Source organism: Ambystoma mexicanum, chromosome 6q (genome assembly GCF_040938575.1).
Source record: "Ambystoma mexicanum isolate Mex_15411 chromosome 6q, UKY_AmexF1_1, whole genome shotgun sequence".
Classification (NCBI taxonomy): domain Eukaryota; kingdom Metazoa; phylum Chordata; class Amphibia; order Caudata; family Ambystomatidae; genus Ambystoma; species Ambystoma mexicanum.
Window position 1 is genome coordinate 1563197526 of NC_090937.1, and position 27529 is coordinate 1563225054.

General features: G+C 48.5%; 1 protein-coding gene across 1 annotated transcript in view; it reads right to left on the reverse strand.

Moving 5' to 3' along the window:
- The window catches only part of VAX2 (ventral anterior homeobox 2), a 229873-nt gene extending 205021 nt beyond the window's left edge, over positions 1 to 24852 (reverse strand). Inside the window, exon 1 of the mRNA XM_069632273.1 lies at positions 23938 to 24852. Within this exon, the coding sequence (XP_069488374.1) occupies positions 23938 to 24211 (274 nt within the window). The 5' untranslated portion in view covers positions 24212 to 24852. The remainder of the gene's footprint in view (positions 1 to 23937) is intronic.
- Positions 24853 to 27529: the final 2677 nt, after the last annotated feature.

The window sequence follows — 27529 nt, forward strand, 5'->3', positions numbered from 1 at the left end:
GCAGCTGAGGTATGGGGTGGAAGGCTAGGCACAGCAGATGGCATTTAAGGCATGAGGATGGCACACAAGGCATGGTGGATGGCAGGTGAGCCACAGAGGATGACAAGCTAGGTACAGTGGATTGCAGGTGAGGCACAGTGGATGGTAGGCGAGGCTCGGGAGTGGCGGACAAGGCAAGGTGGATGGCAAGTGAACCACAGCAGTTGGCAAGCTAGGTACGGTGGATAGCAGACGGGGCACGGTGGATGGCAGGTGAGGCATTGTGAATTGCAGACAAGGCACAGTGGGTGGCAAGCTAGGTACAGTGGAGGGCAGGCGAGCTATGGGGGATGACAGGGTACGCATGATGGTTGGCATGCTAGGCACAGTGGATAGCAGGCAAGGCATAGTGGATGGGAGGCGAGCCACAGTGAAAGACATGACACTAGCCACAGTAGGTGGCAAGCTAGGTAAAGAGGAGGGCAGGCGAGGCATGGTGGATGGCAGGCTGTCCACAGTGGGTGGCAAGTTGGGTAAGGTAGACAGCAGGTGAGGCATGGTGGCTGGCAGGTGAGCCACAGTGGATGGCAATGGAGGCACGGTGTGGGTTAACGTGGCATGGTGGATGGCAGTCGAGGCCCCGGGGCTGGCAGGTGAGGCATGGTGGATACAGTCAATACATGGTGGGTGATCCAGTAGCCAAAGTGGATGGCAATCTAGGTAAGGTGAATGGCAGTCAAGCCACAGCAGATGGCAGGCAAGTCACAGCAGATGGCAAGCATGGTGGGTGGCATCCAAGGCATGCAGGGAGGCAGTCTAGGCACAGCCGATGGCAGTTAGCACAGGTGATGGCAGGCAAGGCACAGGGACGGCATGTAATGCACAGCGTATGGCAAGCTAGGTACGGTAGAGGGCAAGTGGCCAGTGGTGTGTCCAGACTCTTTTCACTGGTCTGGCCCAAGTGGGTCCCTGACTTATTCAAGGGTGTCAGGAAGTACGAGCACACACGCACATAATTATCAGAGTTTAGGATAATGGGGTGGCACCTGGGGTGGCCAATCAGATACCAGAGGTAGCACGTGCACCCCAGGCCACTCTCGCGACACGCCACTGACAGGTTCATCATTGTGTGTGGCAAGCTAGGTACAATGGAGGGCAGGTGAGCCACAGTGACTGGCAGGTGAGGCACAGTGGATGGCAGATGAGGCACTGGGGTAGCAGGCAAGGCACAGCAGATGGCAATCTAGGTACAGTGTGGGCAAGCAAAGCTCTGTGGATGCCAGTTGGGGCCATGGCGTGGCAGGCGATGCACGTGGGTGACAGGCGGGACATGGTGATTGCCAGGCAAGCCACAACAGATGGCAAGCTTGGTATGGTGGAGGGCAGGCATGGCACGATGGATGGCATCCGAGGGATGGAGGGTGGCAGGCTAGGCACAGTGAATGGCAGTTAAGGGATGGCCGTCGAGCCACAGTGGATGGCAAGCTAGGTACGAGGAGGGCAGGTGAGACACAGTGAAAAGCAGGCGAGGCACGTGGATGGCAGACGAGGCACAGTGGATGGCAGACGAGGCAATGTGTGGCGATCTCTCTCTCTCTCTCTCTCTCTCTCTCTCTCTCTCTTTCGAGACCTGTGCACCACTGGGATTCACGAAAATGCTCAGCTAGTGTGACCTCAACCATCTCAGCCACCTTTTCATTTTACAAATGAAATGCACCTCGAATCACGGGCGTAATTTTAGGGGGGACAGGGGTGTTTGTCCCCCCAACTTTCATGGCATACCATTTTGTCCCCATTCATTTGGCTGGGGAAACTTTTCTTCAGATGTCATGTCCCCCCCAACATTTTCAGCAAAGTTACTCAAGAGCATTTCATCCCGTACGCGGAGCGCAGCTTTTAAAGACGGCTGAGAAGCAATGCCAGCCCAGGGCTAACTTGCAAGTATTCACAACTTAAGGAAGTGAAAACGCCACCATGGGGCAGCATTTGACCATCACATCTGGGTATTCCATGGAGCTCTGTGTGTGAATCAGCGATATGTGCGTTAGATGTTATTGCGTGAGGGCGTGCTTACACTAATGCACAAGTTATCAAGAGAGAGTTTAAGAGCCCGCTTCATGGAATTCTCTGCACGGTAAATAGAGACATTGCATACCAAACCACGTGAAAAATCCCATTTGTTGATTCATGGAATCGACTGCGCAGGACTTTTTCGTACTCTGTGAGGACTTTGCGAAGGCTCGGCAGTGCCTTTGCGCGTTTCACCTTGCAGAGCACTGACGTGGCCTGCACATAGACCGGAGCAGGCGGTGGAGCTTGCAAAATGGGGAAGAACAAGAGAAAATGTGGGCATTCCGAGGGATAGTTCGCGTGAGCTGATTGCACACCCACAACTGTGCATGTAAAATCATATTCATGGATCTGACCATGCAACCTCACGTTGAGAAAATTACCACCCAAAGCACTCGATGTAACCGCCACCCGAAGGAAGGCATACAGACACTTGCGCATAGGAATCACTGCGCATAGTTAAGATTGCATGTTGTGTTTAGGGGTGTGTGCACGCAGTCGGGATCCGATATAAGTTATGGGTGCCTGTACGCAGTGTAGCGGGGGGCAGAGATGGTTTACAGGGGTTCGCACGCATATTTACCAGGAAGTGTTAACTTGTACGATACATGTTATGCATGTTGAAGGGGTGCTGGGAATAGTTACAGGGGGCCCTGCGCAGGGCACTCGAGATGCAGACCTGCAGCGTGGAACCCCACGCACTTTTTCAAGGGTGCATTTGTTTGCACTCCAGTAGCACGCAAAGCTAGCTGTATCTGGCTCTTTTTGCTTTACGTGGTGTCATCTCGGAGCGTTCGGGCCGCGACTTGCGTATACGGTCACTTTGCGCTAACAATTCTGTGAAAATGCAGAGCGTGCATAATAACTTCTGCACGCAGGCTCGAGCAGAGGCATATTAGGCGCGCTGCCTTTGCGGGATCTCTGCGCACTTTTCCATGAATCGGGACCTAAGTGAATGCATAGATGAGTGAGTGAGTGAGTGAGTGAGTGAGTGAGTGAGTGAGTGAGTGAGTGAGTGAGTGTGTCAGTGATTGCATGAGTGAATGAATACGTGATTCGGTGAGTGTTTCAGCCAGTGAGTGTCTGGGTCCCTGAATGAATGCACGAGTGAGTGCTTGAGTACTTATTCTGCTATAGCGCGTCTGCAAAACAAACTGGACCTAAGCACAGTTAAAATTATTATAAAAAGAACATTCACTGTCATCACTAGTTACAATAATATGTAATAATACAATTGAATAATAACAAAAATAACAGCAATACTGACGACAAGCAAATAAAGATAATAAAAAGAATAACTGATACTACTTCTTTTAAATATAACTCGAAAGATAAAAAACAAATTTAATAATAGGAGCAAGCTATAATGATTGACAAGAATAATAACGTGAATTATTAGTGATAATTAAAAGAAAAAAGTATATACATGTATTATAACAATCATGTAACAGTTATAGCAAAAAGTTGAATGTATTTGTTAAGAAGAAGGTAGCAGAATACGGGTTGTTGTCATCCGTATGAGGGTTAAAGAAATCGAAAAGAAAATATTAGTTTTATATTTAAAAAAAAGACATGAATAATTATGAATAATGAACATCAAAAGCGGCATAAGAATTATTAGTGATAAACAGTAATGTCTGATCTTTAGAGCACACCACATGCGTCATTCTCTCCAATCGCTTCATTAGGAGGTCATGTAATTTCCACACTCACTGGTACCTGGCGCCATTTTGTGATTTTATGTTAGTTGGACCTCATTGTCCTGTTTGGAGACTCCACTGTCTGCCAACAGAGTTAAACATCTCAAAGACGTCATGTGAGGGGCTGCAAACAGTCGGAAATAATAGTGGAAAACGCGCTGCTAAGAAAGCAAAGGTAGGCCTGGGAGGAGAGCGCATAACCCTACGAACTGCTCAAGAAAAATAGATGTTACACTGGGAGCCCCTCCTCCACACCCCACGCACAAACACTCCTAGGGGGTTGCAAGCACTTGTACTGATTGGAAAACGGTGCAGGCCACCCCACACAATATTTTCACTTTGGTATTAGAAAGCTCAAGGGCCTAGCCCCTCCACAGAGACCGTTTAAGGAAGCTGGAAACTCTGAAACAGAAAGCGCGTATCCGGGATTCGAACCTCTGTTGCTCTGGTGGTCTTGCTTCCAAGACTTGCCGCCAACTTTATTGTCTTTTGCAAATTAGCATCAATGTAATTCTCAAAGGGCCTAATTAATACACATACGCGTTTTATAAAGGCAAACCCCCATTGGAAAACGCTCTGTGAATCAGCCCCAAAGCCCTTTTCAATGGGAGGCACCCATTGAAAAACACCTTTGTCAATGAACTGCAGTAACGCTAATGCAATTTAGCACTGCAATCCTAATTTGCATCATACAGCGGTATCTACGTCACCTGGAAAAGGGTTGGGCAAGGAAATGTGGTGAGTGGTGTGTGTCTTCTTGGGCAATTTGCCACCACCCCCATGCAATTTAGCACTACAGACGCCCATTTTTACATAGAAATGTAACTTAATTTGCATCACCCAATCCAGTGTATCATGTCGTCCCAGCATGTGTTAGAAATATTTAAATTAGACTTAGTTACAAATTGGGGCTCAGTGAGATAAAGTGATTTTTTTCCCCCAATCTACCACACTGTTTAGCAATGTTGAAGCTAAGATTAGAATTCAGGTCAGAAGGTCATGAATTCAATCACTAGATGCAAACTGTTTACGCCGCGCCCTCCCCTCACCCTTAGTAAAAAAACTATTTTTGGCATTCCCGACAAACGCCAGAAATTCCTATATTTTCTATTAAAAGCAGTCACTGTCCTCTCCTTCTAAAGAGCCGGTGCCCCTCCTGAGTTCTCGCTGCCCTCTCTACGGGGTCGGCCACAGGGCTTGAAGACTTAACGCATCTGCGCACATTGCGCCCACTGTCACAGCGCTGTTGCAATCACGACTTTTTGGCAAAATGACCTCCCAAAATCAAGCGTGTCTCGGAGAAGGTAGATCGTGGACAACTCTGTTAAATATGTTTAAGGCTTTACATAACATTGCTCTGAAACAGCAATCCCCCCTTTGTTCGACTACCAAACTGGTCCAATTCAATTTAGCTGCATTTTCTAAACCTTTTTTAACAGCAAAAAAGGTAGATAGTGGGTCGTGGTTAGGTATATAAAAAGATGAGGGCAAAGGGGTAGGTGAGGGAGGTCTCCCCCCACATTTTGCGGTAAAAAAAATAGGGTTTAAAAAATTCCGCAAAATAGGATCCGACCAGCTAAAATCGACCAAATCTCATAGACCTCTCTTATGTATGTTATTAGTTATCTATCTATTTATAAGGCACTCAAAACCTCAAAGAGGCACCAAAGCTTAACATCAGATGGTGGCACAATCCCTTGAGATAAGGATATTGGCGCGTGGCTGATAGTGTGTGCCACCCTAGCCTATTACTTCTGCTACTGCTGTTGGTCAAATAAGAGCCTCATAAAAGTGCATCGTATGTCGTGAGATACGTAACAGCTCTCGATGGAGAGCGGAATTTTCGCAATATCCATAGGTAACTCAGCTTTTCAAAAAATTAGATATTGCGATTCAGGCTCCGTAATAGCAGGTGTTAGTCGTAACTGAGTTAATGGTAACCAATTTATCAACCACCAAAACATTAAAGCCTGGGTGTGCCATGTCTATGTTCTGCTGGCCCAACAGAGTGAGTAAGTACTCACTGAGCTATCTTACTCACAATTACAGCACAATAGTTGTATAGCACATGTTCGCAATCAAAAACAAAATTCTATATACTATCTTTCAAAGAATAACAGGAAGTGGCCTCTTAATTGCAGTGGTTGCACACATGAAGTGAGGGAACATGCCTTTCAACCTATAAGGAAGCAATGAGTGGCCATGTAGAGAGTGTGCTGATCTGTGAGGACCTCTGACCTCTGAGGATACCATTTCTAGGACAAGTAAGCCATTGGACCGAAATTGACGATCACTTAGGACAGACATCTGATTCCATAATGTCTTCTTCCTGTTTAATTATCCATCCATTGGTCCATCCATCTATCCATCAATCCAAGCATCTATCCATTGGTCCATCCATCCTGATCCATCAATCCATTGGTCCATCCATCCTGATCCATCCATCCATCAATCCATCCATCTATCCTTTGCTCCATCCATCCATCCATCCATTGGTTCATCCATCCTGGTCCATCCATCAAACCATCCATCCATCCTTTGCTCCATCCATCCATCCGTCCATCCATTGGTCCATCCATGTTGGTCCATCCATCCATCAAACCATCCATCCATCCTTAGCCCCATCCATCCATCCATCCATCCATCCTGGTCCATCCATCCGGGTCCATCCATCCTGATCCATCCATCCATCAATCCATCCATCTATCCTTTGCTCCATCCATCCTGGTCCATCCATCCATCAAACCATCCATCCATCCATCCATTGGTCCATCCATTTTGGTTCATCAATCCTGGTCCCTCCATTGGTCCACCCACCCATCGGTCCATCCATCCATATATTAGTGAGATCAAATTTGCGACCCCCACAGGAAAAGTACTTTTGGAGAGGCCAAATCTACACCAATCATTCCAAAAATGTGGTGGTTAACAAGACATTCTTTTGGGCAAGATTGGTGCTGATTAAATGACTTCCAAAAAGTGTATTTTTAATAAACAATACAATATAGATTTTCCGGCCTATGTAGAGCAAATATCTCTAAACAAAAAAAATCGATACAATTCGAAAGACCGACTGTGGTCGGTTTCACTCTGTGCTGTTTCCAAGTTTGTGGAATTTTTGTTCAGTGATTGACGGTTGTATTCCTTTTCGGCTCCAGAGCGAGTTTGTGGGTGAAGGGAATGGCGGACTTAATGACATTCTACTTGCATTGCTTAATATATATATCAAGCAATGAAACGAGAAGCAGTGAAGCCTGGGAAGATTTCTCACATACATATATATAGTTAAAGCTGTATCTGTGAGTATACAAATATACTTAGGTACATATATCATTAGATGCAGTCATGATGTAAACGTATTTAACCACTACCTCCACTGTGGACAAATATAAAATGTGGGGTGGAGGGAGTTAAGATTGTAAAATACAGACATTAATGTAAGATCGCCAAGAAGGTGAGTCTTTGCTATCAAATATGTGGTTGGCGGGAGGGGCGTTTGACTGTGCGAGGGGAGTATACAATATTTGACCCCTCTGCGTAAACTAAATATCAGTTCATTAGCACTAGCCCTTGGTTGGTGGGGTGGTGGGATGAAAGGGAGAGCCTGTAGGATCTCTCTAGTAGGCCCCACTATTCCTTCCTTCCTTGTTCGATAAGACATGAATGGTTACCGTAATTTATAATTGTTCTTTTATAACGCGTTTAATACTGGAGACCAATTTCTAAGCACGAGATCGAGATTCGAACCTGTGTTGCTATGCGTTGTCCGGTCTGGTCATGGTAGCCAGTATTAACAGGAGGTGCCATTGGGCAAAGCTCAGAAATGGACATCTAGGAGAAGAGAGACCACGCACGAGAAACTTGCCCTGCTTTCACTGATTCACAAATGAAGGCATAAGAGGCGACAATGCTCAGGGTTACACACCACAGCTTAACAGGAACAGAAACATTTCACGTGGGTGCCAATTTTCAATTTTTCACCATCTTGTCAAATGAAAAGCCAATCTCAACAGGAGGTTGCGGTTATCGTTGCACGTCCAGAGTCTATTCTTGTTATTTATTTACTTTTCATATCAAAATAGTTGTACAATTAACGGGCACTGGGAATTATTACAAGGTTCAGGAAGCACATGTTGATTGTGGTATGGTACGATGGAATCAGAACTGCGAGATAGGAATTGACATAATCCGACAGAACAGCATCAGCGAGAACAAAATTGGATGATATGTGACGGTAGCGGAATGGACAGGCCGAACAGTTACTCCCGTCTACTCTGACTACATGGGCTACAGACCCAACCGAGGCGCTGCGTGCTCCAGACGGCACAGGATAGCCACTCAAGGGGGCCAGTGGAAAATTAAGCCCCTCTACAATGTACTGCCAAGAGTTAAACAATGGTATGTGCTTAATGACCTTTCTAGATCCAAATGGATCCATTGGACCTCAACAAAAGCGATCATGGGAATCGGGTATCCAGAAAAGGAATTATTTGAGGAGATGGATAAAATGTTACATGCAGGAGCTGACATAGGAATTATGGGGCCTAAGCGGTGAAGTGGATGGAAAATTGGTCCAAGAGATTGAGTAGCTTGAACATGTAGACAGTGGTCCTAAACATGGACATGCTAGAATATGTAGAATGTGGGGTCTAAAGGAAAGAGGGGCTTCAGTACATCACATTGGTCTATGAGTTTAAGGACTGTGGAATAGGATACAAATGGCATTCAAAGGTGGAGCAGCTGTAATGAAGCTATCGGGATGGAGGAACTGGGATCGACCTGCTTGACGTTTAGGAGATGGAGTAGGTGTGATACAGTTCCAGTGTCTTAAGAGGTGGGCTATAGCTGCAAGAGATGGAGCTTTAGTAGGTGGGGTAGAGCTTTAATGTATCAGAGGTGGTCTATAGCTCTAGGAGCTAGAGTATGTAGCATATATTCTGAGAGATGAAGGAGAGGGGGTGCATGGGATGTAGATTTAAGAGATGAAGGGGTTTGGAGGGGGTGGATAGGGGGTTAACAAAAGCAACAGTGTTTTATAAGTACAAGAGACAGAGGAGCGGAGTGGGTGGGATGGAACTCAAAAAGATGACTATGCTGGATTAGTCGGCACAAATCTAAGAGATGGTGGAGGGCAATAGGTTAGAAACATAATCTCAAGAGGTAAGAAACTGGCATGGGTGGGACAGAGCTCCAGGAGATGAAAGTGGCTGAGTGGGTGGGTCAGAGCACCAAGTGTTGAGTGAGTTCAAGTGAGTGAGGTATAATTACAAGAGATGGAAAAGCTTGAGTGGGTGGCATACAAGTGCAAGGGATGGAGGAGTGGGTTCGTTTGAGATGCGAGAGGTGGTGGAACTGGAATAGGTAGGTTATAAGTCCAATGGATGGAAAATATGTAATTGGTAAAACTGATAGGCAAAGATGCAATAGGTGGGTGGCATATTCCCAAGAGGTATAATTTAGCTGCAGGGGTGGCATACCTCGTCAAGAACGGAGAGAGCTTGAGTGGGTAGGACAGCAGTCCAAGAGATGGAAGAGTTCAGGTTGGTGGGACAGAGATCCAAGAGATGGAAGAACTTGAAGGAGTGGGACACAAGTTCAAGAGATGAGAGAGTTTGAGTGAGTGGGAAAAATGTTCAAAAGATGGAAGAACTCGAGTGAGTGGGACAAAGGTTCAAGAGATGAGAGAGTTCGAGTGAGTGGTACAAAAGTCCAAATCATTGGAGAGCTGGAGTGAGCTTGAGATGCAAGAAATGGCAAAATTGGAATAGGTGGGATATATTTCCAGGAGATGCAGAATGTGGAATATGTGGGGTAGACCAGCAAGAGATGCAATACTCTAAGTGGGGTGTGTGGGATGAGGCCATCGAGATGCAGTAGCGGGAGGGAATGGAGAAGAGGTGCATGAAATGTAGTTGCTTTAGTATCTGAAGTTCCACCCCACAAGATGCAATAGCTGGACTAAGTAGGACAAGGACAACAAGGCAAAGCAAGCAGTACAGAGGTCCAGGCAAAGCAGTAGCTGGAGTTAGTGGGATAGAGGTAAAGGAGGAACAGTAGCTATATAGGTAGGCTCAAAGTCCAGCAACAGCTATAATGGGTAGGTAGGTGTGCATGGCATGATATGATATGATGTGATATGATATGGCATTTATAACGCGCCTATACACAAGTGTTTCAAGGCGTGAAAAGCAGCTGAACCAGTATCTGGCTGGAGTGGGCCGGAGAGAGTTGGAGAATGAGCAGCATGTGTAGTGGGTGTGTGTGTGACTAGAAGTCCATTAGCCGCTGTAATGGATGGGATAGAGGTGCAGTTTAAACAGTACCTGCGGTGGGTGGGCAAGTAGTGGAGAAGAAACAGCAGGTCTGGTGAAGTAGAAGTGCAGGAGAAGCAGAATCTGTAACGGGTGAGGTAGAGGAGAATGAGACGCAGTATCTGAAGTCAGAGGAAGGGTCGATATGCAGTAGAGGCAGAAGCTCTGCAGAGTGAGGTAGAGGTGCAGGAGAAGCAGTATCTGAAGTCAGAGGAAGTGTCCATGTGCAGTAGAGGCAGAAGCTCTGCAGAGTGAGGTAGAGGTGCTGGAGAAGCAGTATCTGAAGTCAGAGGAAGGGTGGAGGTGCGGCAGAAGCTCTACAGAGTGAGGTAGAGGTGCCGGAGAAGCAGTATCCGAAGTCAGAGGAAGGGTAGAGGTGCAGTAGGAGCAGAAGCTCTACAGAGTGAGGTAGAGGTGCAGGAGAAGCAGTATCTGAAGTCAGAGGAAGTGTCGATGTGCAGTAGAGGCAGAGACTCTACAGAGTGAGGTAGAGGTGCTGGAGAAGCAGTATCTGAAGTCAGAGGAAGGGTGGAGGTGCGGCAGAAGCTCTACAGAGTGAGGTAGAGGTGCCGGAGAAGCAGTATCCGAAGTCAGAGGAAAGGTAGAGGTGCAGTAGGAGCAGAAGCTCTACAGAGTGAGGTAGAGGTGCTGGAGAAGCGTAGTATCTGAAGTCAGAAGAAGGGTAGTGGTGCTGCAGAAACTCTACAGAGTGAGGTGCTGGAGAAGCAGTATCTTAAGTCAGAGGAAGGGTGGAGGTGCGGCAGAAGCTCTACAGAGTGAGGTAGAGGTGCCGGAGAAGCAGTATCCGAAGTCAGAGGAAAGGTAGAGGTGCAGTAGGAGCAGAAGCTCTACAGAGTGAGGTAGAGGTGCTGGAGAAGCGTAGTATCTGAAGTCAGAAGAAGGGTAGTGGTGCTGCAGAAACTCTACAGAGTTAGGTAGATGTGCTGGAGAAGTAATATCCGAAGTCAGAGGAAGTGTCGATGTGCAGTAGAGGCAGAAACTCTACAGAGTGTGGTAGAGGTGCTGGAGAAGCAGTATCTGAAGTCGGAGGAAGGGTAGAGGTGCGGTAGGAGCAGAAGCTCTACAGAGTGAGGTAGAGGTGCTGAAGAAGCAGTATCCGAAGTCAGAGGAAGGGTAGAGGTGCAGCAGAAGCTCTGGAGAGTGAGGTAGAGGTGCTGGAGAAGCAGTATCTGAAGTTGAAGGAAGGGTATAGGTGCAGTAGGAGCAGAAGCTCTACAGAGTGAGGTAGAGGTGCTGAAGAAGCAGTATCCGAAGTCAGAGGAAGGGTAGAGGTGCAGCAGAAGCTCTGGAGAGTGAGGTAGAGGTGCTGGAGAACCAGTGTCTGAAGTCGAAGGAAGGGTAGAGGTGCGGTAGGAGCAGAAGCTCTACAGAGTGAGGTAGAGGTGCTAAAGAAGCAGTAACTGAAGTCAGGGGAAGAGTAGAGGTGCAGCAGAAGCTCTGGAGAGTGAGGTAGAGGTGCTGGAGAAGCAGTATCTGAAGTCAGGGGAAGGGTAGAGGTGCAGCAGAAGCTCTGGAGAGTGAGGTAGAGGTGCTGGAGAAGCAGTATCTGAAGTCGGGGAAGGGTAGAGGAGCAGCAGAAGCTCTACAGAGTGAGGTAGAGGTGCTGGAGAAGCAGTATCCGAAGTGGTCAGTGGAGAGGGGTGCTGGTGAAGCAGCAGCTGTAATGGGTGTGGGAATGAGCTGGAGAATATGCAGCATTTGAGTGGGTAGAGATGCAGCAGAAGCAGAGGGGAAGCAATACCTGGAGCAGGGGTCCAGATGTAAAAATGAAATAGCGAAACTATGTTCACCCGGCCCCACCCCCTTCCTCACCTCCTTGCCCCCTCCACCCGGCTCCTCAGCAACCCTCTCCCTCAATGCAAACACTATACCTGGGTCCTGCCTTTCCTCCACCCCACAACGCTGTGTTTTACAACAGTACAATCAAGACTGACGAAAACACAAAGAAAGAAAATGCGTTTAAATAACAACTATTACTTTCAGTCATTGTCCCCCACAGCAGGCAGCCCACACAGCAGTTATGCAGACTCCCCCTTCCACTCTCTCACCATTTGCACCTCTTAAGGGACATGCACAGAACTACAGTCACACACCCCCTGCCCATTACTTACACCGACAGCTGTGTCTGCAGCAATCTATGCGTAATTGCAGAAGACGCACACGGATGAGTGCTGAGGGGAGCTTTGTGGTGGCTACCAATAGGCATTACGTCCCAAGCAGTCCATACTAATGAACAAAAGCATTCAAGCACTTGCGAGATAGCACCGTTTTATAATTCTCTGGATTGATACTAGCAGGGGCCAGGTTCGAATCCCCAGGCGAAGAGAAGCAAAGAAAACAAAGGTGACCTTCCCTGCAGTCCTGGAACGGTACTTCGGGTCACATAAAGTCAGGGAACGATGGCGGATTGCCACGAAAAATAAGGAATGCCAGTACCCTTTCGTTCCTGCCCACATCGACCTCTGATCTGGAGCTGGGGAGTGGGCAGAGCTGCAGGAGAAGCAGTAGCTGATGAACTACTCGCATACGCAGTCCTGGGGGGCAGCAGTTGGGCTCAAAAGGCACATTAGCCTAGATACTATGATAGAAATGCATTGGCTGTACACAGAGGAGTTGCTGGGGGTGAGGGGACGGAGGGGGATATAGCCCTAGATAGAAGCTTGGGTGCTACAACCAAAAGGACCTGAGTCCCGACAGCCCCAACATTAGCCTAGCCCCGGATCTTTTCCAGACCTAGCAACACCCCTGGCTGGACACGATTCACTGCATAGATCTGCTCGTGGCAGCACCATGACAGGGGGTCATGAATGAGGAAGATGGGCTTAAAAGAGATGCAAACAATTCAAAAGAGGTGCGATCGAGTGAGTAGATAGAGCTGAGACCGGTGTGACGAAAATTCCTGAGATGCAGGCTTCTGAGGTCAGACTCCAAATATTGAACCCCAATTCAATACAATGGTGGGTTCTCCTGGATCTTGGGAGATGAAGTAACTAGAGTAAGAGATGAGTAGCTAAGGCGCAGGGTTAGTTGCTGCTTCTGGGCTCTGGTACAGAACTATTGAACAGTAGATGTTCCTTCTTAGAGGAGGTAAATTAGGAAAGTAGAAGATTTGCAAGTTGTGGTAGTTGACATGAACAATGACATGGAAAGGGGACTTCTAAGAATAGAAAGACTCTCGGTTTGGAAGTGCCACCATTGCAACTGCCAGGCTGTAAGAGATAGGGAGTGCCCTAAGGTACACATAGGCTAGGCACCAAAGAGATGCCGTAGAGGATTTAGTGTGAGTTTAGACTAGCAGGATGCATTAGCTGGTACGGGTAGACTTTAACCTCAATAGACGCAGAAGAGGGTAGTTGATGTGGAATAGTATGATAGATGATAGAGGCAAGCTCTAGATCCAGGAGATGTGGCAGTTTATAGAGGCCTGCTCTAGACTCAGGGGATGTGACTGTTGATAGAGTCAGGCTCTAGATTCAGGAGATTGGGTAACTGACAGAGTCAGGCTCTAGACTCGGGGGATTGTGTAGCTGCTAGGGACAGACTCTAGAATCAGGGGAATGGGTAGCTGGTAGGAGCAAGATCTTGATTCAGGAGATGTGCTAACTGATAGAGGCAGGCTCTAGACTCATGAGAATTGATAGCTGATAGAGGCAGGCTCTAGACTCAGGTAATGTGGTAGCTGATAGAATTAAATGCTTGACTCATGAGAATGGATAACTGGTAGAGGCAGTATCTTAGGTGATGTGGAATCTGATAGTCACAGGCTCTAGACTAAGGAAATTGAACAGCTGATGGAATCAGGCACTAGACTTTTGAGAATATGTAGCTGACAGAGGCAGGTTGTGGACTTGGGTGATATAGTAGTTCACAGTGGCAGGATATGGACACAGGAGATGTGGTAGCTGGTAGAGGCAAGCTCTTACTTCAGGAGATGGGGTAGCTGAAAGTGACAGCCTCTAGATTTAGGAGATTGGGTAGCTGAATGTATTGGGCTATAGACTCGTGAAAATGGAAGCTGGTATAAGCAATGCCTTTATTCGGGAGATCTGCTGGCTGACAGAGGCAGGCCTTAGACACAGGAGATGTGGCGGCTGAAAGTGGCAGACTCTAGACTTGGCATATTGGGTAGCTGAATGTGACAGTCTCTAGACACATGAGAATGGGTAGTTGATAGAGGCTGACTTTTCATCCAGGCAATGGTGGTAGCTGACAAAGGCAGGCACTAGACTCTGGAGAATGGGTAGATGATAGAGGAATGCACACATATCAATGGGTCAATATAGATGGGATGGATGGATGGATGGATGGATGGATGGATGGATGGATGGATGGATGGATGGATGGATGGATGGATGGATGGATGGATGGATGGATGGATGGATGGAATGGATAGATGGATTAATTGCTAGAATCAGGAGCTAGACTTGGGAGAATAGGTAGCTGAAAGAGACCGGCTGTAGACCCAGGAGATGTAGTAGCTGAAAGTGACAGGATCAAGAGATTGGGTAGCTGATAGAATCAGGTGCTAGATTCATGAGGATGGGTAGCTGGTAGAAGTAAGCTCTAGACTTAGGATGTTGGGTAACTAAATGTGGCAGCCTCTAGACTCATGAGAATGGGTAGCTAATAGAGGCTGACTCTTGATCCAGGGAATGTGTTAGCTAACAAAAGCAGGCTCTAGACTCGGGAGAATGGGTAGCTGATAAAGGAAGTCTCTAGATTCAGAAGAAAGGGTAGCTGGTAGAGACAACATATTGATTCAGAAGATGTGCTAGCTGACAGACGCAGGCTCTAGACTCTGAGGATGTGGTAGCTGATAGTGGCAGTCTCTAGACTTCGGAGATTGGGTAGCTAAATGCGGCCGGCTCTAGACTTGCGAGAATGGGTAGCTGACATAGGCAGGCTCTAGACTCAGGTGATCAGATAGCTGATAGAATCGGGCACTAGACTCATGAAATGTGGCAGCTGGTAGAAGCAGGCTCTAGATTCATAACAATGTAGCTGAATGTGGAAGGCTCTAGACTCATGAGAATGGGTAACTGATAGAATTGGGCACTCAACACGAGAGAATGGGTAGCTGATGGTGTCACGCTCTAGACTCAGAAGAATGGGTAGCTGCTATAGGCACGGTCTTGATTCAGGAGATTTGCTAGCTGACTGAGTCAGGCTCTAGACTCAAGTGATTTGATAGATGGTAGGGGCAGGCACTTGATTCAGGAGATATGTTAGTAGACAGAGGCAGGCTCTTGATACAGGAAATTATGTAGCTGCGAAAATTAGGTTCTAGACTCAGGAGAATGGGTTGCGGACAGAGTCAGGCTTCAGACTCTGGTGATTGGGTAGCTAATAGAATCAGGTGTTAGACTCACGAGGGTGGGTAGCTGGTAGAGGCAAGATCTTGATTCAGGACATGTGCTAGCTGATAGTCAGGCTCTAGACTCAGGCAATGTGTTTGCTGAAAGTGGTAGCCTCTAGGCACTTGAGAATGCGTAGCGGATAGAGGTGTACCCTTGATCCAGGCAATGTGGCAGCTAACAGAGGCCGTCTCTTGACTCAGGAGAATGGGTAAATGATAGAGGCAGGCTCTAGACTCATGAGATGTGGTAGCTGATAATGGCAGACTCTAGAAATAGCAGACTGGGTAGCTAAATGTGGCAAGCTATAGACTGGTGAGAATGGAAGCTGACAGAGGCAGGCACTAGAATGAGGTGATTGAAAGCTGGGAGAATCGGGTGCTAGACTTATGGAAAGGAGTAGCTGATAGAGGCAGGTGCTAGACTCATAAGAATAGATAGTTGGTAGAGATAGGCTCTTAATTCAGGTGATGTGCTAGCTGACAGAGGCAGGCTCTTAATTCAGGCAAATGTGGTAGCTGCTGATAGTGACAGGCTCTAGACTATGGAGATTGAATAGCTGATAGAATTAGGCACTAGACTCGTGAGAATGTGTAGCGGCCAGAGGCAGGCTGTAGACTATGGAGATATAGAAGTTGACAGAGGCAGGCTCTGGTTTCAGGAGATGTGGCAGGTGAAAGTGCCAGGCTCTAGACTTAAGAGATTGGGTTGCTGGATGTCACAGGCTCTGAACTCATGAGAATGGCTAGCTGATAGAATCAGGCACTCAACTCATGAGAATGGATAGCTGACAGAGGCCAACTCTAGACTCATGAGATTTCGTAGATGGTAGGGGCAGGCTCTTGCTTCAGTGGGTGTACTAGCGCACAGAGGCAGGTTCTAGACTCATGAATTTGGGCAGCTGGTAGAGGCAGGCTCTAGAATCATGTGACTTGGTAGCTATTAGAGGGAAGGTCTCGGATTCAGGAGATGTGCTAGCTGACAGAGGCAGGCTCTAGACTCGCGAGATGTGGTATCTGATAGTGTCAGGCTTTAGACTCATGCAACTGAGTAACTGATAGAAGCAAGCGATAGACTCATGAGAATGGGTAGCTGGTAGAGGAAGGCTCCATACTCAGGAGATGCAGATGACAGGCAAGTTCTAGACTCATGAGATTGAGCAGTCGGTAGAGGCAGGCTCTCGAATTATGAGATGGTACTGTCAGGCAGGTTCTAACCTCATGTGATTGAGCAGCTAGTAGAGGAAGGCCCTAGACTCATGAGATTGAGATGTTGTACCTGATAGTGTAAAGCTCTAGACTTCGGTGACTGGGTAGCTGGGAGAGGCAGGCTCTAGACTTCGGTGACTGGGTAGCTGGGAGAGGCTGGCTCTAGACTTCGGTGACTGGGTAGCTGGGAGAGGCAGGCTCTAGACTTCGGTGACTGGGTAGCTGGGAGAGGCAGGCTCTAGACTTCGGTGACTGGGTAGCTGGGAGAGGCTGGCTCTAGACTTCGGTGACTGGGTAGCTGGGAGAGGCAGGCTCTAGACTTAGGTGACTGGGTAGCTGGGAGAGACAGGCTCTAGACTTCGGTGACTGGGTAGCTGGGAGAGGCTGGCTCTAGACTTCGGTGACTGGGTAGCTGGGAGAGGCAGGCTCTAGACTTCGGTGACTGGGTAGCTGGGAGAGGCAGGCTCTAGACTTCGGTGACTGGGTAGCTGGGAGAGGCAGGCTCTAGACCCAGGGTATGGAGCTGGTAGAGGAAGGCTCCAGACTCATGAGATGCATTTGTAGAAGCGAATGAACAGGGGATTCATCTGGGTTAAAAAAGTAATTGTGTAAAGTCCTAATTCCCAAATCATTGTCTATAGTAATTGTGCTTTAGGACAACCATCTCTGGGTGTGAATCCAAAAGATCCCTGCTTTCTCCTGCATGTCATTACGGTGGTGATTAGTGTAGTACAGAAGCCTTTTAACACAACATCCCTACGGTGAGGCTGAAAACACTGCGTCTGCCCCACTGGTGTGTCAGACCTTAAATCCTGCGCCCATGCAGTGGTAGAAGCTCCCAAATATAGGTAGGGGTGAATTAATGGTTCTAGGGGCACGGGTTACTGTGTAAGGAGGCCTCTATAATACAGCAGGCACAGAGAGCAGCATGCCTGCACTTCGAAACTACAGGCTGATGCAACGTTACGTTATGTTATGTTATGTTATGCTATGTTATGCTATGTTATGCTATGTTATGTTATGTTATGTTATGTTATGTTATGTTATGTTATGTTATGTTATCAGGATACTTATACATTACTTATCTGCCGCGGGCATGTCCTTGTGGGGCAACTCTGCAGTCTGCTACTGCACCTAGCTGGTTTTAGGTTAGTCCATAGTCTGAACATAGGTTCTGTTGCGTGCATAGTGACAAAGGAAATATATCATTTGGAAAAAGACCAGTGGCTGCCCAGTCATTTCTGCAAATGATTATAAGCAGAAATAATGTGCAAGGTTTTAATATGGCCCAAAATAAAGATGTTCAGATTGTTTCAAGTCCTCCCCGGCTTCGCAGATAAAGAAGATGTACAAGGAGATAAACGATTTGCCGAAGATCACACAATTTAGCTCCAGTGATGATGCTGGGAGTGGAACGCAAGGCTGTTGCTTCCAAACCTGGCAACGTAGCTATTCGATCACACCACTCATGCATGTCTGTCAGTCTGTCTACTTTTTTTTGTGTTTGCTATTAGAGGGCAGATACAGATAGGAGGGAAATGGGGTGTAAGCAAGGACACAGCCTTCAGGTGTTGTTTGGCCTTTTCTGCCCATTGACATCCCATGGCCATGAGAATGCCTATGGCCTTGGCCACTCCCACATAAAACACGTCTTCCTAGAATCGCTTTGAACTAGAGCTCTCCTGCTAATGGGATGCCATTGCTTATTCCAAGCAGACAGCTAGGGGTGGGCTGAGGGGGTTGGTTGTAGCCCCGGATAGAAGCTCAGGGGTTACAACCAAAAGACTAGCTAGCCCCGAGTCCCGACAGTCCCGACATTAGCCTAGCCCCGGATCTTTTCCAGACCTAGCAACACCCCAGAGAAAAGTAATAGCTGAATTGCAGTCGTAAATCAGAACCTAATGTATTTTAAAAAGTCCCAACCAAGTGTGCCTTCAGCCACTTAGTTTAAAATCAATATGTGTGCCCTGGCATGTCTTCCTTGTACTAAATTCTTCTTCAAAACAAGCATTGGAAACGCCAGCCGTTTTGGCTCCTGTATGGCATTGTATGTGTCTTCCAGGCACTGCCAAAAATATGCCCCAGTACTCAGACCGTTTGCCAGGATTTTATATTTGCCTGTATGGCAGTGCCTGGCTTACCTCATTCCTACACAAAAGCCACAATGCTTTACCTAATCAACCCTTTTTGTATGTGTGGGTTATATTGTGCAATAGCAAGAGGGGTCCTGCTTTGGGCACATAAGGTAATGTGGCACATGGAGTAATGTGGCCCACGCGGTGCATGGCATTGGCACAGGAAAGAATGTGGCACATTGGGGACGATATGGTATATGAGGTGGTGTGGTGATTTACCTTATCACATGCAGTAAACGTGCGACAGATCAAGCGGTTTATTCGATTCTATTTATATGTTATGTTTTTTAGTTAGGTGACATTGTATGTAGATTGTATAATGGCAGAAATTTTAAATCTTTGTATATATACATTTTAAATTGTGGTGTAAAATGTTCTGTTTAGCTAACCAATACACTAGAAAAAAAGTAAATAAGAAAAAGGTTAAGTGGTTTAAGGATTGAAGGAATGCGGCACAGGGCCTGATTTGTTGAACTGCGGCCCTGTGCTATTACTCCCAGCAACTAGGTTCCCCCACTCACAAAACCTGGCACTGCCTGCAGCCAGATTAATCACCAGTTTTACACGATTTAAAAAATGTGGCCTTTTGCATGAAGTCTGTGGGTGCCCCCGACAATCGCGGCCGTGCCCGTGGCTTCAGTGAGCCGGTACTGCGGCTCTGGAAGGCGTTGTGTGGGGAAGGCTCTGCCTGTGACACACGCTTCGCTCCTCTGCTCTGTGCACGTCAATCAAGGCCCGGGGCAGACGGGCTGACCTCGAGGTGACCTTATTTTTTCTCACCCGGTTTCGGATGCATTTAAAAACATCAGGCAAGAAAAAAAGCGATTCCGGAAGTGGTACTTTGGGACGGAAAGTGGCTTCCGTTCAAACCAGCAATTCTAAGTAGCTAGAAAACGGGTCTGTACTCTAGGCCTGGCCTCAAACAGCCTTGTTCATGGCGCCGGTTGTCCTGATTTATAAGGAAAGAGGCGCAGAGGATGCCGGGAGAATGTGTGGTGATTGGGAATAATGATAACAATAAAGACGGCAGAGGAAGAATTGTAATGAGAAGAAAGTCAGATCTATGTGAACATGTGTTAGATGCAAAAAGGGCAGGTTCTAGTCATTCATAGAAAAAAACCCTAATATGAAGTAGAAAAATAGTAAAGATACTAAAAAGAAACGTCATAACATTAATAACAAGAAGGATCGTGTTAGTAGAAACACACGAAGATGGTATGGCAAGAAGCATAAATATATAAATAATATTAAAATATAGGGTGGAACTAGTACACAAATAAATCTAACAACAATGTATTGATTCGTGTCTTTATTTTTTTAATTTTTTTACTGAATTACATAGCGCCGACTGCGACCAAGGTCACTTTGCAGCACTCCCAGAGTAAAAGGAAGGGGCAAAGGGTAGCGGACCTTCGCAAGCTTTGCGGAAATTCGGGTCAGGTCTAAGGGCGCGGAGACGTTATTAAATTCATGAGTAAAAATGTTATATTAATGAATGGAATCCAGTAACTTTATTACAAAGCATAACAAGAAAGCAGTCATAATATTCAAGATGACAACAGACATAATGGCATAAGAGAAAGACATATACAAATTAGAAAAACATCAAAAGTGAGAAGAAACGTAATAATATTATGAAATAGACACATTCCAAAGACTACATTCCTGATTTTAAAAAAACATACCAGCAATAAGGGGCAAAGAAAGCCATAGACGTTTCCTTTATAGCGTGAAAAGTGCGCATTGGCCTTTTCCGTGTTTGTCCTGTTTGCGGACTCGAGGCGACGATATTGCGAGAGCAGTGTTGTCAAACGAGCCTCGTTTCGGCGGCCCTCGGTGGGTAGAATTATTGGCTAAAATGTTTTTGATGTTCGTGGTTCGATTGACTTTAAAGTGTTGTTAAAGTGTCAAGCGCCAGTGTATATAGAACGCGAACTATGAACACGCCGATATTGACTGTGCCCATCTCAATGATAACTACATTAAAGTACAAACATATGCAAGGAATTCGGCAATTCAAATAGAGCTGAAGACCTTTGTGAATTAAACGGAAGAAGACTCCAGGCCACCGTGACAAACACTCACTCGGCTGTGATGCGCCCATATCTGCAGAAAGCGTCACACATCCATTTTCTGGAGCGGGCTCTTTTATTCATTCACACGGACAGAGGCAGCACACTCTTGCAACTGCCCCCGAGGTGATTATGTAGAATAGTTGTAGGTGTGAGCTCGCACTCGCCGATGTAGCTCCTGAGTTAAGAGGAGACTGGATACTGTGGGTGATTTAATCACAAAAATGTATTTGCGCACTTCGCGCACGTCGCTGTATTTTTTTCACGAGGTTTTGCGTTCTTTTTGCAAATGGCCTCAGAAACATAATTCTTGTTCCTCTGTTTTATTAGTTACCCTTTTGCCTAATTAGATTGGCCCATGTATTGAGTCTAAAACGGCCTGTGTGCAGCCGAAACGCTTCGTTGTGTGTAGCAAAGCCGTCTCCCGCCGTCTCTAAAGTCCGCGAACCCAGTTAAGGCGCATCCATTTCCTGGATGTGGGGGGAGCATTTCATGGCTCTGGAATCATTGCAATTACAGGGGCGAGCAAATGTGGTAGCTTGACAAATACATTACACAATCCGCCCACGCGCGAAAATCATCTGGGGCTTTTCATGACAAATTTAGGGGCCTTTCAGGTCAGCTGGGTGCAAGCATTTTAAACTAATAGAGCAACAACATTCCATGTTTTTGTCACGTAACACGATGGATGGATGGCTGGCTGGCTGGCTGACTGGATGGCTAGATGGATGGATGAGTGGATTTAAAGATGGATGGATGGATGGGTGGCTGGATATATAGATGGATGAGTGGATGGATGAGTGGGTGGATGGATGGCTGGATGGATAGATGGGAGGATGGATGGCTGGCTGGATGGATGAGTGTATGATGGCTGGGTAGATGGATGGATGAGTGGGTGGATGGATAGCTGAATGGGTGGTTGGATGAAGGATGGGTGGATGGATGGAGGATGAGTGGATGGGTAGGTGGATGATGGCTGGCTGGCTGACTGGATGGATGGATGGCTGGATAAATGGGATGGGTGGACGGATCGGATCGGTGGAATATATTTATGGATGGGTGGATGTTATGGATGGGTGGAATGAATATATGGATGTATGTATGGATGGATGCATGTTTCGATGTATGGATGGATGGACTGATGTATGAATTGATGGATTGGATGGATGGGTGGATGGACGGACGGACGGATAGATCAGTGGATTATAGGGATGGAATAAATGGATGGAATAAATGGATGGATGGAATGCATATATGTATGTATGTATGTCTGGATGGGTGTATGGATGTATGGATGCATGGTTTGATGAATGGATGGGTGGATGTATGTATGAATGGCTGGATTGGATGGATGGGTGGATGGACGGATGGATGGATGGATGGGCGGACAGATGGATGGAATATATGGATGGATGGGTGAATGTATGAATACATGGATTGGATGGATGGATGGATGGATGGATGGATGGACGGACAGAATATATGGATGCATGGAATGGATGGATTATATGGATGGATGTATGGGCGGATGGATGGGCGGACAGATGGATGGAATATATGGATGGATGGGTGAATGTATGAATACATGGATTGGATGGATGGATGGACGGACAGAATATATGGATGCATGGAATGGATGGATTATATGGATGGATGTATGAATGAATGAATGAATGGATTGGATGGATAGATTATATGATGGATGGATGTATGAATGGATGGATATACAATAGGTCAATGTGTGAATGGCGGGTACATGCATACAAGCATCCATGCAAATGGGAGGGTATACAGTTTTAGCAGAGCACACTTGCATGTAAACTGCACGTTGGGGCTCGTGCCTCGTGGTGAGCCCTGGGCTGCTTCTGTACCGAGGGGGCACTGGCTGCCAGCACGCCGCCGTGGAGCCCACTGACAGCCAGACCACACCTGGCAGCTAACATAACCAAACCCCGTCACCTCCGCCCCCGCAGACGAGGGCTCACCGGAGCCCCGACCTGCTCCGCGTACCCCTGGAGGTCCGCACCCTGGCTGGAGGCGGGCCACGATGTGTCCGTGACGAGTTAAACCGGCGACGCTCAGCCTCGGGGCTCAGCCCCGCCGGACTATACTAAAGCCATCAGTGTTATGAGAGGGGGGGCGTGGGATGTTGTTATTGCCACAGCCCCGCTCTACACACAAGGCGCCAGCAACGGAAAAGAAACAGCGGCTATAAAACAAAGAAAGAAGGCGCCTGCGCACAGGGAGCTGGGGAGGCAGCCGGGGGGATCCTTGCCATATACCGCCCCCACCCCCGCCGCTCAGATGAGCGCAGGGAGTTCACACCGTTTATTCTGGGTGCTGGCATTAGTTAAGGGGTCCCAGAAAGACACCCCCCCCTGTACACAACCTGCACGAGAAAGCATCAGAGCGGGGTGCGGGGGTGGGTGGGCTGTCCTGCCGTGCCGGGGGTGCTCCCGCACAGAGGTCGGTTCTGGAAGGCAGCAAGGGTGCCATGGGGGGGCTCTCCCGCGTGGGAAGCCTACATCACTCTTTGCCTGACTCTGCCAGTACCATTCCCCGCCCATGGTGTAGACCAGACCTCATCCCCATTCCCTTTATTGGGGGTGGGGGGTTATGTCCTCTTAGAAAGTCCTTCCACATCCTGTTTATATAGCCCCCTCGCACGAGAATACAGCAGATCCGGGGCGGCACCGAGCAGCGCCCACATACACTGGGAAGCAAAGTGGAGGACATAGAAGCCCATAGGAGCGCCGCCTATGCATTTCTTTACTGCTGCACAGTATAGGGTGAGACGCGTGCGGCGGCAGTGCAGCTGCGCAATCTGCTTCTATAACCACAGGAAGTCATAGCTGGTCCGGTCAGGGGGTGCGCTCAGACAGCACCCATCGGGACCCGTCCCCCCTTCTCTTCCGGCGGCTTCCAGGGTGGCTGTCAGGCTGCAGTGCCCACGGGCAGAGGACGGCCTTATCCAGTGCCCACCCAGCGGCGAGGAGGCCGGGAAGTCTGCTCTGCCTACTGGAGCTTTGTAGGCTGCTTATATAACCCCAGGAAGGCTGTGACGCCCCCCAAGCCCACGAGCCTTACCTCTAACCAGAATCCGGCGGCAGTAGTCCGTGTCCCCCCCGGCCGGGCTCTCCTCCTCCATGTCCTGGTGCTGCCGTCCTCCTCCTCCTCCTCCCTCCGTGGAGTTCCCGGGCAAGTCCTTCAGTCCGTGGTGACCGCGCAGGGCGCACTCCAGCTCCGCCCGGGTGGTGGTGGTGGCCCCCTGCTCCGTGCACGGGCCACCGCCCCCTGCGCCACACAGGGGGCTCATGCCCTCATCGGACACCCCATCGCCCATACTCTGCTGCTCAAACATCAGGAACGAACCCCAACCCCCCTCCCCTGCGCCCCCAACACCAACCCTGCCCAGCAGGGGTCGGTCACCGGAGCTGCCCCTCAAGGAAACAGCGCAGGGCGGACACCCCCGCAGAGCTGGCCATGGTGCGGCTGCGAGAGGCTGATGCGCTCCTCAGAGACCCTCTGGATAGTCCGCAGGCATGAGGTCTTCTTTCCACACGGGGGGGGGGGCTCCAGACGCCCCCTCTCTAGTTCCCTCTCCAAGTGCTCCTTCAGCGGCCTCGAGAATCCAAAGACGTCCAACTCTGCCCGCACTCCCGGCTCTCCTTCAAAGTTGGGCGTCCAGCGGATGCGCCCTGAACAGCTCCTCCCCGGCCAAGACGCAGCCCTTGGCAGTGCCCGGTGCCCTCAGCAGCAGCATCTCCACTGCCAGGCTCTGCTACCCAGGGCTGATTGCCCGAGCAGGGATCAATACAGCTTGCAATATTTGTGTGTGTGTGTGTGTAGGGGGGTGGGGAGGGGTACATGACGGTGGAGGCTGTGGTGGTAGTGGTGGCCTTAACTCCACCCACTCTCCTCACTTGCCCTGCCCCTCCCCCTTACACCAGTGTGCAGGGAGGAGGCAGCCTCTCGATCACTCCGCCACGTGAGTGCTCCTGTGCTGAAACCAGCCGGTGAGAGGTGGGTAGGGGGGAAGGGGGGCATTTTCAAACTGCCCACGTAATTTCCTGCCTCCCTCGCCCTGCTATTGATGGAAAAAACAAAGGCTCTGTTAAGACCCAGTGGGCCGGGGAGGCGGTGATCAAAAATCAGGGGGGTGCCCGGCACAAAGGGCAGGAAACAGTGGTGGGGTGGACGGTGGCATTTTGTTACCTAGCCCCCGCCCCACACACACCCTCCCAAAATAACTACAAGAAAACAAAGGCCAGCGAAATAGCGAGTGACTTAACTGGGTGGGAACAGTTGGGGAGACTGTGTGTGTGGCACGGGGATAACGAGGGGGGCGTGGATGCCCTCTGCCCTGCCATTCTTTTTTGGGAGAGAGAACAGAAACCGGGCGCAACTAGCTCTCTCGATAATTAAACAAGCGCACCCATATATTAACGCGTGCATTTAGACAGTGTGTGTGGGACTGGGGGCTAAATAGACTTCCATCTCTTTTACGTGTGCTTGTTTTTTGCCAGTGCACATTTTTTACTGACTCCCCTCGTCCCCCCGCACTTTCTTACACAGTTGCAAGAAATATGGGGTCTGTCCCACCCCCACTCCGCCTGCGGGGACGCGTACAATTTAACTTTGCACACTTAACTATCCGTCGAAAATAACACATTTCGAGACGTTCATGTTTCTCCCAGCTGCGCTGGGATTTAGTTTCAAAACAAGACCTAAATTACCGTCTCAAATAACCAAAACCAGTTATTTACTCCAATGGTTAGGCGTTTTCTGTCAGGCCGGTGCTTCTGCAACCCGCTCTAAGTCTAGAAAAAGAATGCACGTGTCCGGCAATGCCTGCCTAACTTTGTGTACTATTTGTTGGGGGTGGGCGGAGGAGGAAGCCTAACCACATTCTGTTTTTGCGGGGCACATGACTTGTTTAATGTGTTTTGGCATAACGTTTACATAAGCATGTGTCGGGGGCGTTGGGTGGCTCTACAGGGCAACACGGAACGCCAGGCAAACTGCGAGGAACGCGCGTGAGGTGAGTATGTGAGTGTGTGTGAGTGTGTGTGAGTAAGTGTGTGTGTGTGTGTGTGTGTCTGTCTGTTTGTGTGTGTGTAAGTGTGTGTGTGTGCGTGTTTGTGTTTTTTGGGGGTGTCCCTACGCACCTGAAAAGTTATACCCAGCAGCCAAAGCGAATGTCACATGCACCCTGTTTCAGATGCGGCAGTTTCCATGAAAAAGTCAAAACCATTGGCCACGGAGGTGCCGCCACGGCCGCTTTAATTTATGACGTCGTTGGCAGCGTGCATTTGTGTGTGCACACAGGCACTGACCGCCACAATAACAGCACTCGCTAATAATACCACGTGCCTGGCTGCCTGTTTCCCAACACCAACAGGTGTATGGGTCACGCACTTTGCCCGGGTTCGCCCAAAGCGCACCAGTATGTTTGAGTGCGGGCAGGTTTCAAACTCGCGTGTCTGTTCCCGTGTGAAGGCACGGCATCTTGCAACAGCATGCAAGCAAACGTTCGACTATCCTACTATCCTACTTGTTATGTTGTGCTGGCTGCTTCATTTCGCCTCCATGCCAGGTGTTGCCCTGGTTTGCTGTTTGATGGCATCTGTTGATAGTGTGGTGTGAGATGCGGCACGCTGAGCCTCTGGGTGGTGCGTCTTTCGTGTCTTCTGTTGGGATCTGCGCTGTTGCCCATGTCTTGCTATGTGGCTATTGCCGATATTGTGGCATGTATGATACACGTTCGCGCCTCTCACGCCTCGTGCGAGGTCTGCCTTTCGCTGTGGTGCGTTGCAATGGACGCTGCTTCTTTCTTTTGCTACGGTGTGTGCGTTATTGCTTTGTGTTCTGATGTCTTTTCATGGCGTTTTGCTCCTATGGGGCCCGATTCAGGCCCTATTTACCATGTGCGCGTGTTTGTGTGCGTGCCTTGTGTTACGGCAGAGTTTGTGCTGCAGCTTGCGAAACGCAGGGCGCGAGTCATGGAATATTTGCCCGGTTCAAAGTGAATTTGAACTGCTGAAAAGTGACTTGACACTGCCAAACAAACCCTGATTCATGGAACCGTGCAAAGTGTATTTTATTTGTGCAGTGCAAAGTCCGGCAAAGTCTGCGCATAGTCATTTTTCCAGAGCAAAATAACTTTGCCCGGAGGTTTGCCCGGCAAAAATACACTCTGCACGTTTCCATGAACCAGGGTTTGCGTCAGCAGTGCAAAGGCAGTTTTCAGCAGTGCAATTTCACTTTTCAGCCGTGCTTTGTCACTTTTCAGCATTGCAAATTCACTTTCAACCGGGCAAATATTCCATGAGTCGTGCCCAGAGTTTATCCTTTGTCACGTATCACATTGCAATTGAGGTGCCATGTTATTCCCCTGGCATCTTGACGCCATGGTCCATCATTAAATGACATAACAGGGCGATGGCAGGTCACTCGTGCCAAGCTGCCCGTATTGAGCTATAATGAGGCACTCACGCTGTATGCGTGAGTGCGGAGTAAATCTTTCTTGAGGCTTGACTTGTACCAGCCAGAAAGCAGCAAGCGTATACGCTTGTGTTAGGGTCTTGTGTGGGGTCACATGGCCTGTTTGTATTATGGTCTCGTATGCTATGTCCCGTTGCCCTTTCGATCGCAACGCACAGTGTGTTGTTGTGATGAT